We start from the raw sequence: 18,053 nt of genomic DNA on the forward strand, positions 1-18,053 counted from the left end.
GCTTTCAAGTTCTGTTCCAAGGCAACAGAGATTGGATATTATGGGGGAAAAGACACTTTTCACATTTGTCATGTATCACAGAGAGAGAGAGAGATTCACATTTGCTTGATGTCTTTGGGTTTAATGAGCAATGATGAATTAATTTAATGTGGTATACGGATTACTCGGCCTATAAAGTTTAATGTAAGAATATACATCTAATAGTAGTCATGACTTACTAATTTTCCTTAGTAGTTCTATTTTTGAAAGTTTTATATTTGATTTTACTAATTGCCACTATTTTTCCATTTTTTATTATACTTGTGTTTGAAAATATGATGTCTTTAGTACTTTGAGATAATAGAAAATATATGTATTGGTCTCTGCCCCCAGTTACTGGCACAAAGCTCTTAAAACCCTTGTAATTTCTTAAGTGACAAGAATAGGAGCATCTCTTGTTCTAATATTTGTCTTTGACCTTGTCCCTTGACATCAGGCTCCTGAAACCCTAGTAAATTCATAAGTGAGAAAGACAGTAGGAACATATTATGTTCTAATAAGGGGACTCTAGGTGGGCTCCTGGATGACTCTTTGGTGGGTGCTGGTCACCAGAAAGACCAAGCTACTACTAGATGCTTAGAATTTTCAGTCCAAGACCCCCCCCCTCCAGAGAGGGGAAAGGGGCTGGAAATGCAGTTAACATTAATGATGCTTATAGGAGGAAGCCTCCTCAAAATCCCAATGGTACAGGGCTCAGAGAGCTTCCAGATGGGTCAATATATCTCACCAAGAAGGTGATGTGCCCCAATTCCACAGGGACAGAAACTTCTGCTCTTGGAACCTCCCAGACTTTACCCTATGTGTCTCTTCATCTGGCTGTTCTTCTGTATTCTTTGTAATATCCTTTAATAAACTAGTTAGTGTGTTTCCCTGAGTTCTGTGAATAACTTTAGCAAATTAATCAAACCCAAGGAGAAATACTTTTGGACCTCTGATCTGTAGCCAGGTGGTGAGAAGCACTGGTGTCTGAAGCTGACGTCTGAAGCATGTGTTGGGGAGATGGCCAGCAGTCTTATGGGACAGAGGATCTTAACATATAGGGTCTGACACTGTCTCTGGGTAGATAGTGTCTAAGCTGAATTAAATTGTAGGACACCCAAGTAGTGTCACAGAGAATTGCTTGGTGTGGGGGAAAAAACTCCACACATTTGAAAACCAGAAGTGAAGTGTTTGTGAGGAGTGAAGGAGACACATGGGAAAGAAAAACAAAGTAGAAAAGTGGGTTTTTCCCTACATAGGAATGTAAAACAGTACTATTTGTGAAAACCAGACAACTCCTCCTTGAGTGGTTTATTCCTAGCTCTTCTCTAAGTGCAGAATATAGGTTTGTGATACAAAATCAGTTGATTCAAAAGTAAAAGAAATCAGCCTATCAAAAAAATATGACCTATATTTCCTGAAGTGGATAATTTGCTATTGAATCATGCAAATACATCAATAGCCCAGGTCTTCCATTGCCCCTGCCCCACCACCCCACTACCATCACATGTGACCAACAAAACACTCTGAATTTCCTTAAAAGTATTCTTACATAAAGCAAGAAATTGCTTATTAATAGAATAAGTCCAAATGACAAGTTTAAAACTATACTTACTATATAGCAGACTGTAGGGAGAACTATGCTTAATTGTTTATTTTCATTCCCATTATCTTTATTAAAGCTGCCTTGTTGTGTACTGTATCACAGGGTAGCTCTGATTCATAATGGGATGTTGGTGTATTTGGATAAGATTGCTCATCCCTGTCCTTGATTTTAGTGGCTGAGCTTCCTTTAAAAATAACTCATTCTTACATTGTACTACATATATCTTGTTTAATGTGTATAATCAATCTTTAAAATTCAGTTTTTTGAAGCTTTGAAAAACAGACCTTGTACATATGGCACAACAGCTTGACCTAAATGTTCAGCTCTCTTATACTCCATATATTGTATTTTTAAGTCTTATCTCAAAAATATGAGTCTGAAATCATAATGTATTTTAGAAATATTAAGTAATAGAAACTTCTGAGTAAAAATGGAGAAAGGAAGAGGATATCAGACTGTCCCTTAGTGCATAACAAAATGAACCATCCACCCCTCTCCCAAAAAGGAAGGGAAGGTGGAGAACAAGCCAACAATTCCAGAAAAAACAATTTTATGCCATTTTATGATAAAACCTTTTATGTATCCAAGGAGAGAAAACACAAGATGCTGGTACAGAGTGTTGTGTTTCTAAATGTGTTCTCATTGCCCCCAGCCTCTTCCCTTCAGTAAAAAGAGGAGTCAAAGGTAATACTAAATTCTTACTTATGCTCTCAAATTCAGAGAAAAGCAGCCTAAGAAATTGAATAGGAAGTCATGGAGAAAATAAGGGAAAACACTAAGGAATAGAAGCCCAAAAAACTGCTAATGGATCTCAGGAGAGGCAGAAAACGTAAAGCTGCATCACCCTCTGTCAGGCACTGGACTAATTTAGGGTGTACAGCTGAAGTCCTCAGAAGTGTGATAAAAACCTAGGTGGGTTGAGTGGGCTCTAGAAAGTAACATTTAGGAGAATCTCAAAAGAGTGATTTTCAACCATGTTCATTATGCCCTTTGCTACTCGTACTTTGTTATTAAATCTTTAATGATGTTGTTTTGTCCAATTTTTCTTCTGCAATATTGATTTAATCTTACTATTTTGTATTACATTTCACTTTGTGTTTCTCTTACTAAATTTATATTCTTAATAAGTTCTATAGCATTAAGAACTCTATGGAAAATCTGTTTTTATTTCTTAGATTTTGTATGCCCCATTCCTATCTTATTTTCTGTTGTATTTTGAATCCTTTCCTGTCTTCCTTCCCAACTGATCATCCATAAATGCGAGGATCTCTGTCCAGTCCAAGACTGCTATGTTGTTTAACACCAGGGGAATCGCCTCTACATTATACTCTAGGCAAATTTTTCTCCTTGGAGTTTTGGTTTTATTGCTATTATAATGTAATATATGTATATAATATATATAATATAATTTCTCTTAATATACCTCATAGCTGCAAAAACTAAAATTAACTTATTTTCCTTTGTTAAAGGATAATTTTCAAAAAGATATGTAAAATGAACACAAGCCAAAATTTTTTAACCTATTAATTAATGAGGGAACTGATAAGATACTACAATCAGTTCAAAGAAGTCAAGAAACAGAGATATATGTATATAAGAATAAGAAATTTTGAAGCAGATTTACAAATAGATGGAAAGCAAGTCTACCTACAGGGAAATAATCAGTTACATTTCACCAGACACAATTAGTTTGCGTTGCTGTAGATAAGAATAATTTGAATTATTATTAGTTTTCACCAACTTAGAGTTGTAAAATAGCTCAAAGGTAAAGAAAGGTGAGGAGAACATGAATGGGTAAGCTAGTTTTGGGTTGTTGTTTTTTTTTTCTATTTCAGATTCTTTCAGAATTTCCCCTGTTACCTTTCTCTGAACCATTCTTTGAAACCCAAGTGTTGCTTGTGTTCCACTTTTTGAGAGCCTGAGACATGAGGGAGAGATAACTTAGGTTTCTTCACATTTCTTATTGAGATGTTAGAGAAACATTTATCTGTGGTTCAGAGATACCTTTAGTTTCACTCTGGTTTCTTTTTTTTTCTTTTCAAATTAGTGTGAGCTCTAATATGAAGATATTTCAAGTTTATCTAGATCCCTGAGTATCAGATCCCTGAGTATCAGATGTCCATGACACCAACATTTTTTTCAAAATTATTTTTTAATAAAACTAAGACATGTGCCTTTTCCATCGTGTTGATTGACATTTGTACTCAAAGTACAAAGGTCACAATAGATAAAATCTTGCACACCACTCTCATGACAATGCCCCCAGATCATACTCAGTCATTTTATTCTACTCCCCTATGCACTCAAAGTAAAAATGGACAGAAAAATGTCCTAATGGTGTAAAAAATGCCTTAATTTTTAAAATTCTCTATCCCTATATATATACAACTTTTTAACGTGCTGTACATAAAAGGGAAAATATATATAAGGCAAGTCTGATACATACCAATACAAAATAGCTGTCTTGAGAAAAAGCCCTTGGCAAATTTTTTAAGTTGCTAGTTGAAGTAGCCATTATGAAAACATGACTTGAAAAATGACTAAAAGAAAATCTATGATTATTCAGGCTTGAGTGTTTTGCAGCCATTTTCTCAAAAACTAAGTAAGCCTGTCATTTTAAGGAAAGCAGCTGATGGTATTTGTTTCCCAATGATAAAACTCAAGCTTTCTAGTAAAAATTAGAATTTTGGAAAGCATATTCTTCACAGTGAGCTTCAGAGCTCCAGTATACTTTCTGATGGGTTCAGAAGTAATTGTAATTAATGTGATTGTTTAATATTATATAAAAATGTCAACATTTGAAAGATACCCATGACTCAGTGAATCCACCTTTTTCAGATAACCAATGCATGATGTTACAAAGTCATGTAAGGATAAAATATTCATTGAAAATACAAGAAAAACCAGTACACCTGGGTGACTCAGCAGTTAAGCATCTCCCTTCAGCTCAGGGTGTGATCTGAGGTCATGCGATTGAGTTCTGCATTGGACTCCCTGCAAGGAGCCTGCTTTTCCCTCTGTGTCTCTGCCTCTCTCTGTGTCTCTCATGAATAAATAAAATCTTTACAAAAATAAATAGAATACAAGAAAAACCAATGGAATTTTAATGTAACAAAGAATATAGATTATTAGTATAGTTACAGATTCCACATTTCAGCTATACTTTAAGGAACTACCACTTGTTCAATTTGTATATATATAAAAAGACAATCTAGGGGTGCCTGGGTGGCTCAGTTGGTTAAGTGTCTGCCTTTGGCTCAGGTCATGATCTCAGGGTCCTGGGATCAAGCCCCATATCGGGCTCTCTGTTCAGCATGGAGCCTGCTTCTCCCTCTGTCCTTCTCCCCGTTCATGCTCTCTCTCTCTCTCTCTCTCTCTCTGTGTCTCTCAAATAAATAAAATCTTTTAAAAAACAAAATAAAAAGACAATTTAAATAATCCCTTTTTTCCAATTACATTCTGTGTGAGGCTGTGTAGTTCACGTACTTCAACCAAAACAACAATTCACAACAAATTGAATATAGAAATGGATATGAGAGGGCAGCCCGGGGTCTCAGCGGTTTAGCGCCGCCTTCAGCCCGGGACGTGATCCTGGAGACTCTGGATCGAGTCCCACGTCGGGCTCCCTGCATGGAGCCTGCTTCTCCCTCTGCCTGTGTCTCTGCCTCTCTCTCTCCTCTCTGTGTATTCTCATGAATAAGTAAATAAAATCTTAAAAAAAGAGAAATGGATATGAGAATCTAACAGCTTTTATTAAGCTTAACATTGAAGAAGATTGTAAAAGTATAGAATAATCCTCCTCTCACTATTATTTTTGTTTTGGAAAATATAATTACTTTTCACAAAATATGTTACGTAGGCTAATATATAATGGATTTTATTATAGTGATGTTTAAATAAGCTAACCAATAAATAATTGAAAATTTTCTGTCTTAAATATTTTTTTTCAGTTTTAAATTCTAATCCAAGAAATACTAAAAGATACAAACCAGGGTGCCCAGGTGGCTCAGTTGGTTAAGTGCCTGACTCTTGATTTCTGCTCGGGTCATGATATCAAGCTCCATGAGCCCCACACCAAGCTATATACTGGGTGTGGAGCCTGCTTGAGATTCTCTCTCTTCCTCTCCCCCTGTTTGTTCATAAATAAATGAATAAATAAATAAATAAATAAATAAATAAATAAGATGCAAATCATATAAGCAAAGCTTTTTGGGGTTTCTCAATAGATTTTAAGTTTATCAAAGAGTCTTTAAATTAAAATACGTATATAATATGATTTTGCTCTAATGAAAAATTATCTCTATATATCTATGCATTTATCAACCTTTGTATCTAAATATTTTTTTTTAATTTTTATTTATTTATGATAGTCACAGAGAGAGAGAGAGGCAGAGACACAGGCAGAGGGAGAAGCAGGCTCCATGCACCGGGAGCCCGACGTGGGATTCGATCCCGGGTCTCCAGGATCGCGCCCTGGGCCAAAGGCAGGCGCCAAACCGCTGCGCCACCCAGGGATCCCAACCTTTGTATCTATAGTGATATTCACCAAATATTAATGCTGGACTTTTTGTTTTTAAGAGAGAGAGAGGGCAGCCCGGGTGGCTCAGCAGTTTGGCGCTGCCTTCAGTCCAGGGCATGATCCTGCAGAACCAGGATCAAGTCCCATATCTGGCTCCCTGCATGGAGCCTGTTTTTCCCTCTGCCTGTGTCTCTGCCTCTCTCTCTCTCTCTCTCTCTCTCTCTGTGTGTGTGTCTGTATGTGTCTCTTATGAATAAATAAAATCTTTTTAAAAATAAAAAATTTTAAAAATAAGAGAGAGAGAGTGGGCCAGTGGCGGGTAGGGGCACAAGTGAGAGAGAGAGGGCAGCCCCGGTGGCACAGTGGTTTAGTGCTGCCTGCAGCCCAGGGTGTGATCCTGGGGACCCGGGTTCAAGACCCACGTCGGGCTCCCTGCGTGGAGCTTGCTTTTCCCTCTTCCTGTGTCTCTGCCTCTCTCTCTCTCTGTATCTCTCTATGAGTAAATAAATAAACTCTTTAAAAAAAAGTGAGAGAGAGAGAGAGAATCTTAAGCAAACTCCACATCCAGCATGGAGCCCCTTTCAGGGCTCAATCTCATGACCCAAGCTGAAATCAAGAGTCAGTGGCTTAACTGACTGAACCACGTAGGGGCCCCTAATGCTGGCCATTTGCAAGAGTTGTAATTTCAGTTTGGTTTAGTATACTTTTGCTGGTATATATTTTTCAAACAATACAATTAATTTAAATAATTTTTATCTTAAAAGATGTATATTCACAAGAACAAATAAAAGAAAAAGGTAAGAAAGAGACAATCTCAAAATATTAAAAATATATATTTCACAATTATCTGAGAATTCAGTAAATACATAATGAGAATTATTTGCTATGATGATTTTAGATCAATTGGAAACTAAAAGAGGAAAAAATTACAATTGACCCCTGTGTTTTCCTATGGGTGCTGTAGTAAATTACCACACATTTAGTGGCTTAAAACAAGAGCAATTTCCTTACAGTTCTGGAGGCCAGAAGTGCCAAATGTGTCTTATAGGGCTTCAATCAAGTTGGTACTCCTTTGAAAGCTCTAGATGAGAAGATGTTCTTGCCTCCTCCAGCTTCTGGTGGTTGCTTATCTTTCCTTGGCAAGTAGCTGCATCACTTCAGTCTCCCTCTATAGTCTGATAGCTCGACCTCTTCCATTATCAGCTCTCCCTCTACCTCCCTCTTGGCAGGACACATGTTAACTAATTCTTGACCCAACCAGATAATCCAGGATAATCCCATCTCAAAATCTTTAATTTAATCACACCTTCAAAGTCTCTTTTGCCATATAAGATTGCAACAATTAGAACATGACTATTTTTGGTGGCATTATGGTGGCTGTTATCCAACCTACCATAACTCCCTGCTTCATAGCATGTACAAAAATCAATGCTAGGCACAGTATAGATCTTAAACAAAGCTTACCAAAGATAAAATAGCTTTATTATTTTAAGGCAAGCAAAGATATCTTAAAGGTTACATAAAAATCATTAATTACAACTATGAAGGAAATAATAAATAGACCTATGCTAAAATTAAGACCACATGTTCAACAAAACTCACTCTTAAATTGGCAAGACAGTCCACAGAATTGGAGAAAGTATTTTCAATAAATATGGTTAACAAAGAGCTTGTATGCTATACATACACATATATGTATATAGACCTAGATATTAAATATATACATAGACATAACTCCAACAATGTAAGAAAAAGCAAACAATCAAATAGAAATGTGAGCAAGAAATGAAAACTAACACTTCTCAAAAGAAGATATCAAAACAGCCACCAAACATGACAATATGCTCAACTTCACTAATATGAGGAAAATTAAAATTGAAAGCTACAGTAAAATAAACACAGAGTAGTTAAAATCTGCAAAACAATCATACCAAGTGATGGTGAGACTAGATCAGTTGGAACTCTTACTGCTGGTAAGGGGTTAAATCAAAATGGTATTTTGGAAAACTGGCAATAGCTATTAAATTAATCATAAACAATTTAGCTCTTGGTCATATACACAAGAGAAATGCATGTGCTTCATTCAGCACAGAAGACATACACAAGATTATCATTAGCAGCATTATTCATAATAACCAAAAACTGGGGTGGAAGGAGGATGCTCATATACAGCAAAAAGAATAACTAGATTGTAAATATTCATTCAATCGAATATTCTAAAGCAATGAAAATGAATCTTACCATAGGTGCTATCTCTCAAACATAATATTGAGCAAAAGTAAATAGACACAACAGTATATATGCAATATGATCTCACTAATATGAAATTTTAAATCAAGCAAAATTAACCATAGCTGTTAAACATTAGGATTGTGGTTACTTTTGGTAGAGGGAAGAAACAAGTGATTGATAAGACTTTTGACAATGCAGGGATCCCTGGGCGGCGCAGCGGTTTGGCGCCTGCCTTTGGCCCAGGGCACGATCCTGAAGACCCGGGATCGAATCCCACGTCGGGCTCCCGGTGCATGGAGCCTGCTTCTCCCTCTGCCTGTGTCTCTGCCTCTCTCTCTCTCTCTCTCTGTGACTATCATAAAAAAAAAAAAAAGACTTTTGACAATGCAGATAATGTTCTTTCTCTTAAGTTGGTGGTATTTGCATGAGTGGGTTCACCTTGTAATAATTCACTGAGCTGTACATTTAATATTTGAGTGATTTTTTTGAATTTATTATTATATTATACTTCAATTAAAAATGTTAAAAGAATGGGACGCCTGGGTGACTCAGCGATTGAGCGTCTGCCTTTGGCTCAGGGCATGATCCTGGTACAGGGAATTGAGCCCCGCATCAGGCTCCCTATGAGAAGTCTGTTTCTCTCTCTATCTCTCTGTCTCTCATGAATAAATAAATAAAATCTTTTTTTAAAAAAAAATGTTAAAAACTATGTACTTACATAGATGTCTAAAGTTCATTATTAAATGAAAAGAGAAAGATGAATAAAGCTCCTTATCGCATTATTTCATTTTTAAAAATAAAACGAGGGCTATATAAATATTCATATGTGTATAGATATATGGTAGAAAGGAGTACCACAAAGTGGGATAAAAGAATGAGCTTGAGGAAGGAGAGTATGTCTTTTTTCTTCTTTATATATTTCTTTATCATTTCAATTTTTATGAAAGACATTAAAATTAAAATGCAAATAATTAACAATAATAATAAACCAAATTATATAATATTCAACAGGTGCCAGATGCTTTTTATTTATTATTTTAACTATCACAGTAGTTCTAATAATTATTTGCTCTCCTCAGCCCATTAGAACATATGAGAAAACTGAGGCTCAGAATAAGATCATCTTGCTATTAAGGAACAGAATCAGAAAGTTAATCTCATATCAAGGCAATGCTGTTAACACCATGCTATTCTCAGCCTTTAGAAAATAATGTATTATCCTAATATGGTATTATTACATTGAAAAATTTAATCACATTCCTACCATCTCACTAAACCATTATTCTTTGAGGGCAGGGATTACATTCGTTGAGAGAATGATTATTATTGAATAAAATATAAATCTCATCACTAATTTCATGTAATGTTTGTTTTTAAAGGTAGTGAGAAGAATATTGGACAACACTTTATTCATTTATTTCTTGTGGAAGGAAGGCCCATGGTTAAATATGGATGTGGAAGTTCTCAAAATATCTTGACTCTTTCTGCTAATTATAGCATTAACACAAATGTATTCATCCCCATCACAGTACGGTAAGTCCTCCACAGTAGTTCTTTGAATTATAGTGTTGAACCTTATTTTTTAAATGTTATTTGTATGTATAATAGCCACTCACATTTGAAAAGAAAGACAAAAAGGTCCATCTGAAAGTTGTTTTGCCATCATTTTTTTCATTTTGATGGAGAAAAGTACAAATTAAAGTATAATTTGATACCACTCAATGGCAATCAAATTATATACAAAATCAATTTCTTTGAAAATATCATGGAGCTGGGGCACCTTAGTGGCTCAGTGGTTGAGCTTCTGCCTTTGGCTCAGGTCATGACCTAGGGGTCCTGGGATCGAGTCCCGCATCAGGATCCCCACAGGGAGCCTGCTTCTCCCTCTGCCTGAGTCTCTGCCTCTCTCTGTGTGTGTCTCTCATGAATAAATAAATACAATCTTTTAAAAAATATATCATGGAGTAAATAAACAGGTTAAAGAGTCATGTGGTTCAGCTGAGATTAAGATCTAGTTCAGTGCACCTGGGTGGCTCAGTAGGTTAAGTGTGGGACTCTTGATTTCGGCTCAGGTCATGAACTCAGGGTAGTGAGACAGAGCTCCAGGCCCTAAGATGGAGCCCCAACTTAGTGTGGGGCTCCGTGCTCAGCAGGGAATCTGCTTAAGATTCTCTCTCTCCCTCTCCCTCTCCCCATCTGTCTCCCCCTTTCTAAAAAAGAAAGAAAGGGGGAGGAAGGAAAGGAAAAAGAGAAAGGATATCAAATTCAATTGTTTAACAAAATATCTTTTGAGTGAAAATAGCTGTTCAGAATTGGTAGCGGTGGGGAAGGGACGGAGGTAGTCATTGACTCTGCACAGAAAAAAGAGAATCCAGTAGGGGAAAAAAATTGAATATTAAATGGAAATGTCTTTCTAGGGCATATAAACTTTTGGAAGGCAGTCTTGAAATTAATTCATACTTCAGAATTAGGAAATCTCAGAAGAGAGAAATGGCTAAATATGATGGTCACATCCCAAGGGCATTACTGGACACAATTTACATGTAGCAGCCAAGAATTTAAAATTCTTCATCAGTACAGCAATCTAGTGATAATGGTCTCTAACGTTACTCTGTGTCAGTTAAAAATAACATATTGTGTCAAGTTTATATGTTAGATGACAATTGGATGCGTTAGTCTGATTAGCAGGAATCTTGGCTAACCTGTGAAGGTCATATAAATCAAATAAGCTTTCCCAGAGTCTGCATCACTCTGCAAATAAAATCAAGAAAATTGACACCAATCTGAAAATGGAAACTCCTTCCAGGCAGGGACAGTAAGCTTCTCATTTTTAATGCGGTTTGCAGGGCATCCGACAGAAAAAATGCTCAGTAAATGTTAGAACGAAGGAAGAAATGAGAGTGTCTAGGCTGGGTAGTTCAGTTGGTTATGACAAGAAGGCAACGAAATTACCCTCAGGCAATGAAATTACTATTCCTAAATTAGGCAAACCCTTTGGGAACAGAGAGTTGTGTACAGACAAAACAAATTTTCAGAGCAATGGACTTAACTTTTACTTTAATCATCTCTCTTACAAAAGGCTGCAGTTGGGCAGCCCAGATGGCTCTGTGGTTTAGCGCCACCTTCAGCGCAGGGCCTGATCCTGGAGACCCGAGATCAAGTCCCACGTCAGGCTCCCTGCATGGAGCCTGCTTCTCCCCCTGCCTCTCTCTTCGTGTGTCTCATGAATAAATAAATACAATATTTTTAAAAAGGCTGCAGTTGCTCAACAAAAAAAGAGCCAGACGAGAAGGTGAATAACTTAGAAAGCAGTTTAAAAGGCATTTTGATTAATAACATTATCTTTTCTAATGTAATAATTTCATACAAACAGTGGCACATTTGATCACGTAGGAAGTAATTTCTGTTTCGGTCAAACTTTCTTAAAAGGATGATTTCATTTTTTTGCCTTTAAGTAGAGAATATCCCAGTAGGCGGTCTTCAAACCATGCAGTCTTTGGTAGCCTGAAGTTGAAACCATCCTTTTAAAAATGCTGATGCTCCTAGTGAAACTGAAGAGCAAGGGCTTTCCAAGTCTTTCAATTAATTTTATTCAAATTTAGAAAGTGAGAGATATCTCCACTGAAACAAAAATGCAAATCTGCTTTGTCTTATAGGCAGCATCCTACAAAGACAATGAGGTGACAGTAGGTTACGTTAAAGGCTGACCTAGGACTATATTATATGTTGTATATTATATATTATATAAATTAGTTAAGCTTATGTAATGAATATGAAGAACAGTATACACTAGGCAACTCTTCAATAACTTTTACTGTGAAAGTACAAAAAGAGTTAAGTTGGTCACTAGAGAGAGGTGAGGAGTCAAGAGGAGGAAAATGTAAGATGAGAGATTTGAGCATGTTTAATTGTGGATTGGACTTTGAGCGGAAGGTGTTACTACATAGAAAAGTAAGGAATAAATGAGAACATAAAGCCCCTGAGAAGTTTAAAGTGATGAGATACAACTCACCTAAGAGAAGATTCCTGCCAGAGTGGAGGAAAAATGGAAAGACACACACATTGAGACTTCTCATTTCTGCCTTAGTGTATGTCCCTTGATCTATGACTGCCTTTTGCTTGATCCCTATAGTCCAGTTGTTATGTCACCTTCTCTCTCTGTCTTTCTTGCTCCACTCTTACTTCTCCATCCTTAACTGGGCACAACTTAGCATTAAAAGGGTCTTTCTGTACAGCTCTTTCTAGCTATCCTAATTTTCTCTAATGGGATACTTGTTATTGCAAATTCAAAACAAATTTGTCCTTAAAAAGCATGTGAGTTCCATCCACATCGAAGCAAATGGTGGATGGAACTCACATGCTTTTATGGGATGAGTACTGGGTGTTATGCTATATGTTGGCAAACTGAACCCCAATAAAAAAATTTTTTAAATTAAAAAAAAAAAAGCATGTGAGTTAAGGTCCTTTTTAACTATTTGAATGTTGTTGGAATTTCTTCTATATTTAAGGGTTCTTGGAAATAAAATACCATAGCATGATTGATAAGAACTTATTTTCAAAAACGAGTGGAATGAGCTCTAAGGTAAACATTAAAAAATGACTTGATTTTTTGTTTGTTATTAGCCACTGAGAATAAACATGAGAGTATTTCCTCCTAAATTTGCATTGTACCTGTAGATAGATGGCAGAAATAGAACAAACTTGAATAAGCCACTTGTAGTGATTGAGGTCAATTCAGTATCAAGATAGAAGTTCTTCTTAAATGAAACAGAGCAGAGATCACAGTACTACAGGTAGATTATAATTCATACTCATGCACACTTTGTCTTTCATTTCAACAAATTTTGAAAGAGATCACATAGAGAGAGTCTTAGTTTTCACAAGGGTTATTCTCCTTTGCAGAAGTTCAGAAAAATTGTATATATATATATATATATATATATATATATATATATATATATATATACTTTTTAAAGTTTCTGAAGCTTAAATTTTTCTGGCTCCTTTTGTGTCTGTCCTATACAAAAGCTGACTCTTTATGCAGCATTTTGTTCTGTAAAGAAGTCCCGTGTCATTCCTCAGGTAATTTATTTAGTGTGTTATTATCTGCATGTTTTAAATCCACACAGCCTATTCTCCCTTCCTTAGATTTCTCAAAGACTTATCCAGAGGTGTAAAATTATCCATGTATATCTAAGGCACATTCCAATATCTAGTGATTCATTTTGGTTAACAAACTCTTAGGGTAGCCAAAACCAAGTGGATTTTGACCAAGAATTGCATGAGCATCAGCACTACATATCCCAATCAACAACTTTTTAATATCTGGTAGAGTAAAGGAAGGCATGCATGGTTGAAGATCAATTGAACAGAGGCTGGAAGTTTCTAACAGTTGGGCAACAAGAATTTTAGAACTTGCTCAAACTCAAACATCAGATAAAACCATTGCAAGCATTTTTGACATGTAACCTTGTTAGATATTTGGTGCAGAAAACAAAATAAACTGAAAAAAACTGCTTTTGAGTATTGTGAATAGACTGATTTTTGCCTCATCTCTCTGCAATAAAAACCTCTTATAGGGATCCCTGGGTGGCGCAGTGGTTTGGTGCCTGCCTTTGGCCCAGGGCACGATCCTGGAGACCCGGGATCGAGTCCCACGTCAGGCTCCTGGTGCATGGAGCCTGCTTCTCCCTCTGCCTGTGTCTCTGCCTCTCTCTCTCTCTCTCTCTCTCTGTATGACTATCATAAATTTTAAAAAATATATAAATAAATAAATAAATAAAAATAAAAACCTCTTATAGGTAGAAGTATATGTATATATGTTGTTTGTGTACTTGTGTGAGTACATATAGGTGCACACTACTTTTTATTTTTTTAATTAGCATATTTCCTACCATTGTTTGATTAAGAAAGTAGAAAATAAATTTAGATAATGCCAAGCTAGCATTAACCTTAAAGAACGGGAAGTAAAAAGAATTCTGAGTCGGAATACTTTTGACTGTATCAAATGAGATTTAGTGTTAAATAACTTGTGCAAAATAAGAAAAGGAACAAATGACAAGTTCTCATAATACCTATATGTAGCATCAGAGGCCTTTAAGACAATTGCGCTCAAAATCAGCCTCCAGCGCTTTCCCTTTTTCCCCACTTACATTCTCTGTATTACAACTTGTTGCCCAGATACTATTAACCTATATAACTCCATACAGAGAATGATCAGGAGATTATCCAAGTTAATGTAAAAAGAAAGAATACCCTTAATGTATTATCAGTTCTAATTTTGAGAGTAACTCAAATGTCTTTGATGTCTCTGATTTTTTAAAATATAAAGGTTTTTTGCACATTCCTGATAGTTAATATTATAAAAACTATGGATTGCATGCCTTCAGTCTTAATGCCCAGAAACTACGTAATAGCAAGAACCTTCACTTCTTGAAACAGATGGTGACTTTTGAACTGTGCTAAATCTATAAGATATTAGATTTATTCATAAAACGTTGCCATGTCAATATGGAAAGTTTGGCAAGCTTTTCATCTTAAAAAGGTCAAACTTCATCACTTCAATATTAATTTCTGTATCTTTTCCATCAACACTTCCATCTGGTATTTCTTAGAAGAAATGTAGGAAAACTGTAGCTAAATATGGGAAATACAGCATAATGCTTCATAATTACATTGACTTGCGCATAAATACATATATCTAAACATTGCTGTTGTTCCTTTATCCACACTTAATACACTAATCATATATAACATGTCCAATACTAGCTGGACAGCAAGTTATAATGTAGCTTATTTGTTTTGAATTGGGAATAGCCACTAAAAAAATCAAATTTCTTTCATTAAGTAAGATTAAGAAAATCTTTTAGAAGTCTGTGGGTCCAGAAGTTGGTGATTTCAGTACTGTCTGGGTTTAGTCTTCTGCTAGCATGTATGGTTGTATTTAAAATTTGCATGTATCTTGAGAAACAAGGACGTGTCAGTTTGGTGCTCAGTGAGGCAGAAATAGAATGGAGCTTTCTAAATAAAGACATCATAATCTGAATGTGAAGCTAAGTCTACACAGTATGTTCACTGGATAATATGTGTCAGTTATGGACTCAACCCACCTGTAATATAAAAAAATTTCAGGTGATTGACTATGTAATCACATGCTTTCTCCTCTTAATTGTGCAGTTCAGTTCAAATTGTCCAAATGGAATGGCTGTTAACAAAGTTACAAAAGTGAAGATCAGGTCCATAACTCCTGATTTTCTTGTGTGCTAAGATGCCAGGACAGCCAGAGAACTGACTGACCCTCAAGGCCTCCGAGCAACCACAAAGACCCTACTAAAGAGAAAGGAAGATAGCAGTTGACAAGTACATCTGTAACATGAGAAATAAACTATATTTTGAAGAAAGATTAGAAATTTACCAAAGGGACAGCAGATCAAAGAGGATAAACAATGACATCATGGTATAGAATAACACCGTGGCTCATGGGAGAAATTATATGGAGATTGAGTACAGTGGGAACATAAAGTTTGAGGTGAAAGGATATTTAGCTCTTCAGCAAACCATCATCAAATATTGTGATTTCTAATGCAGAGAATCACAATAAACTAAAATAAAAGCCAAGAAATTCTTTTGAGAATTATCAATGTATGCTGAAGAAAGCTTCACATTTTCTTAATCCTTTACTGTTAATGGTAGATTTCTACAACTGTTAAGGCTATTAAGTTGGAACTATTCTTGTACAGTGGCAGAGTATACAGCAAAATGAACTGCAATCCCTAAAAGCCTTTTCTCTCTGTAATCCTAAAATGCAAGTACATATCATCTTTAATACAAGATTATAGGGGCACCTGGGTGGCTTAGTGGTTGAGCATCTGCCTTTGGCTCAGGTGGTAATCCAAGCGTCGTGGGATCAAGTCCCGCATCCGGCTCCCCACTGGAGGTCTGCTTCTCCCTCTGCCTATGTCTCGACCTCTCTCTGTGTGTCTCTCATGAACAAATAAATAAAAACATTTTTTAAAAAGACAAGATTATATAAGAAAGTAACAGGAAACAAATGCCACACAGGGCAGCTAAAGGGATTTAACATGTTAAAAAAGAATAAGATTCATGAGAAAATGTCAAGGGATTATTTGTTTATTAAGTAAAGAAGTGGTAAATTGGCAATTCAGATTTAAATCCTATGTATTTTTCAACCTGCTTCTATAGGACCCACAGCTCCCCCTAAATGGGATCCATCATCATGGTTAGAGGATATTTGATTACTGCCTTTAAACAGCTACCAAGAAAGATATTTTATGTGAAAGTTCTTTAAGTCCTATTCTTAGTGGTAGGCTTTAATCCTTAACAACATATTTATCTTAATTAACTTCCGTAGAACAATTCTTACAGAGTAGCCTCAAAATATAGACAATCTTATTTATTTAAAAAAATGGCCAGCCACTCAACTTTCTAAATGAAGCTAAAAGAAGCTATGAAAGCTTCTTCCTCAACAAATTGACTTCATCAATATACTGAATAAAAAGAATATATATATTGAGATAAATTGTTTTACAATTTAACATCTGTAACTCTGTTCTACCTAACACAGATTCTAAGAATAGCTTAAGACTTTTCAAAAGATATACTAAATTTTTAAATTTGAAAGCTGGTTTCATAGACAGGTACTGGTACTAAGCCAAAGTGTTTGAACTCAATAAATGTAGAACAAAGACTTCTAATATTTCTTCAGATAATCTAATAATATTTCTTCAGATAATCTAATGCCTCCATAAGAGACAGTAAATTCTTGTTTTATAGTATTTGGTATAAATTCTGTCCTGGTCCCTCCTACTTTTCAACTTGGTAATAGTTGGCTTAATTCTAATTTCTAGTAATATTTGAATCCCAATCCTACCTTCAAAGACAAGATGTTACAAAGATAAAAAGGAGATTCCAGGACAAAACCCTATAGAAAATACCATAAAAATTCACATAAGAGCTTACTAGACACCTCAATAAAGCTCCTGTCATTTGGAGGGAAAAAGTTTCCAATCCTATGTGATAGACTGAGATGAACTCACCCATGCTCTGAGAATCTCTTCCCATCTCCCAAATGAAGAAAATAGCAAAGAATCACTCTCTTGCTTGCCTTGTACTAGCAATGACACTCATTTTTGCCAATACAGTGCAGTAGGGGCAAATTTTCTAAAAGAAAATTCTAGCTCTTCTAGTATATAAGCATCAGAGAAAATGATGGAAACACAATTCCAGCTTGGCATAGCCTCTGTGGAGAATTTGTTGAACAAGAGAAGGTGAAGTTTTAGGTTGTTTGTGCAGAAATCATCAATGAGTGGGGCACCTTGGTGGCTCAGTTGCTAAGCAGCTAACTCCTGATTTTGTCTCCGGTCATGATCTCACGGTCTGGGATTGAGTCCCACATTGGGCTCTGTGCTCAGTGGGTAGTCTACTTGAGTATTCCTCTCCCTCCACCCCTCCCCCACCCCATGTCTCTTTTTATCTCCAAAATAAATAAATAAATATTTTAAAATTTTTTCAGAAATTGCCAATGAGCAAGGCTGATCCTTGGACACACATGTGCAAGCAGTCCTGAGGATTCCTAAAAATATTTGGAGAAGGAGATTCTATAATGGACTATAATTCCTACAGTTAAGTCTCAGCCACTGAGATTTAATAACCATTATC

General features: G+C 36.0%; 1 protein-coding gene across 1 annotated transcript in view; it reads left to right on the plus strand.

Annotated features, from left to right (window-relative positions):
* Positions 1–18,053, plus strand: part of EYS (eyes shut homolog) — a 1,513,100-nt gene that overhangs the window by 1,234,846 nt on the left and 260,201 nt on the right. Inside the window, exon 30 of the mRNA XM_072832461.1 lies at positions 9,759–9,908. Coding sequence (XP_072688562.1) covers positions 9,759–9,908 — 150 coding nt within the window. The remainder of the gene's footprint in view (positions 1–9,758; positions 9,909–18,053) is intronic.

Source organism: Canis lupus, chromosome 7 (assembly GCF_048164855.1).
Source record: "Canis lupus baileyi chromosome 7, mCanLup2.hap1, whole genome shotgun sequence".
In the NCBI taxonomy this organism is placed as follows: domain Eukaryota; kingdom Metazoa; phylum Chordata; class Mammalia; order Carnivora; family Canidae; genus Canis; species Canis lupus.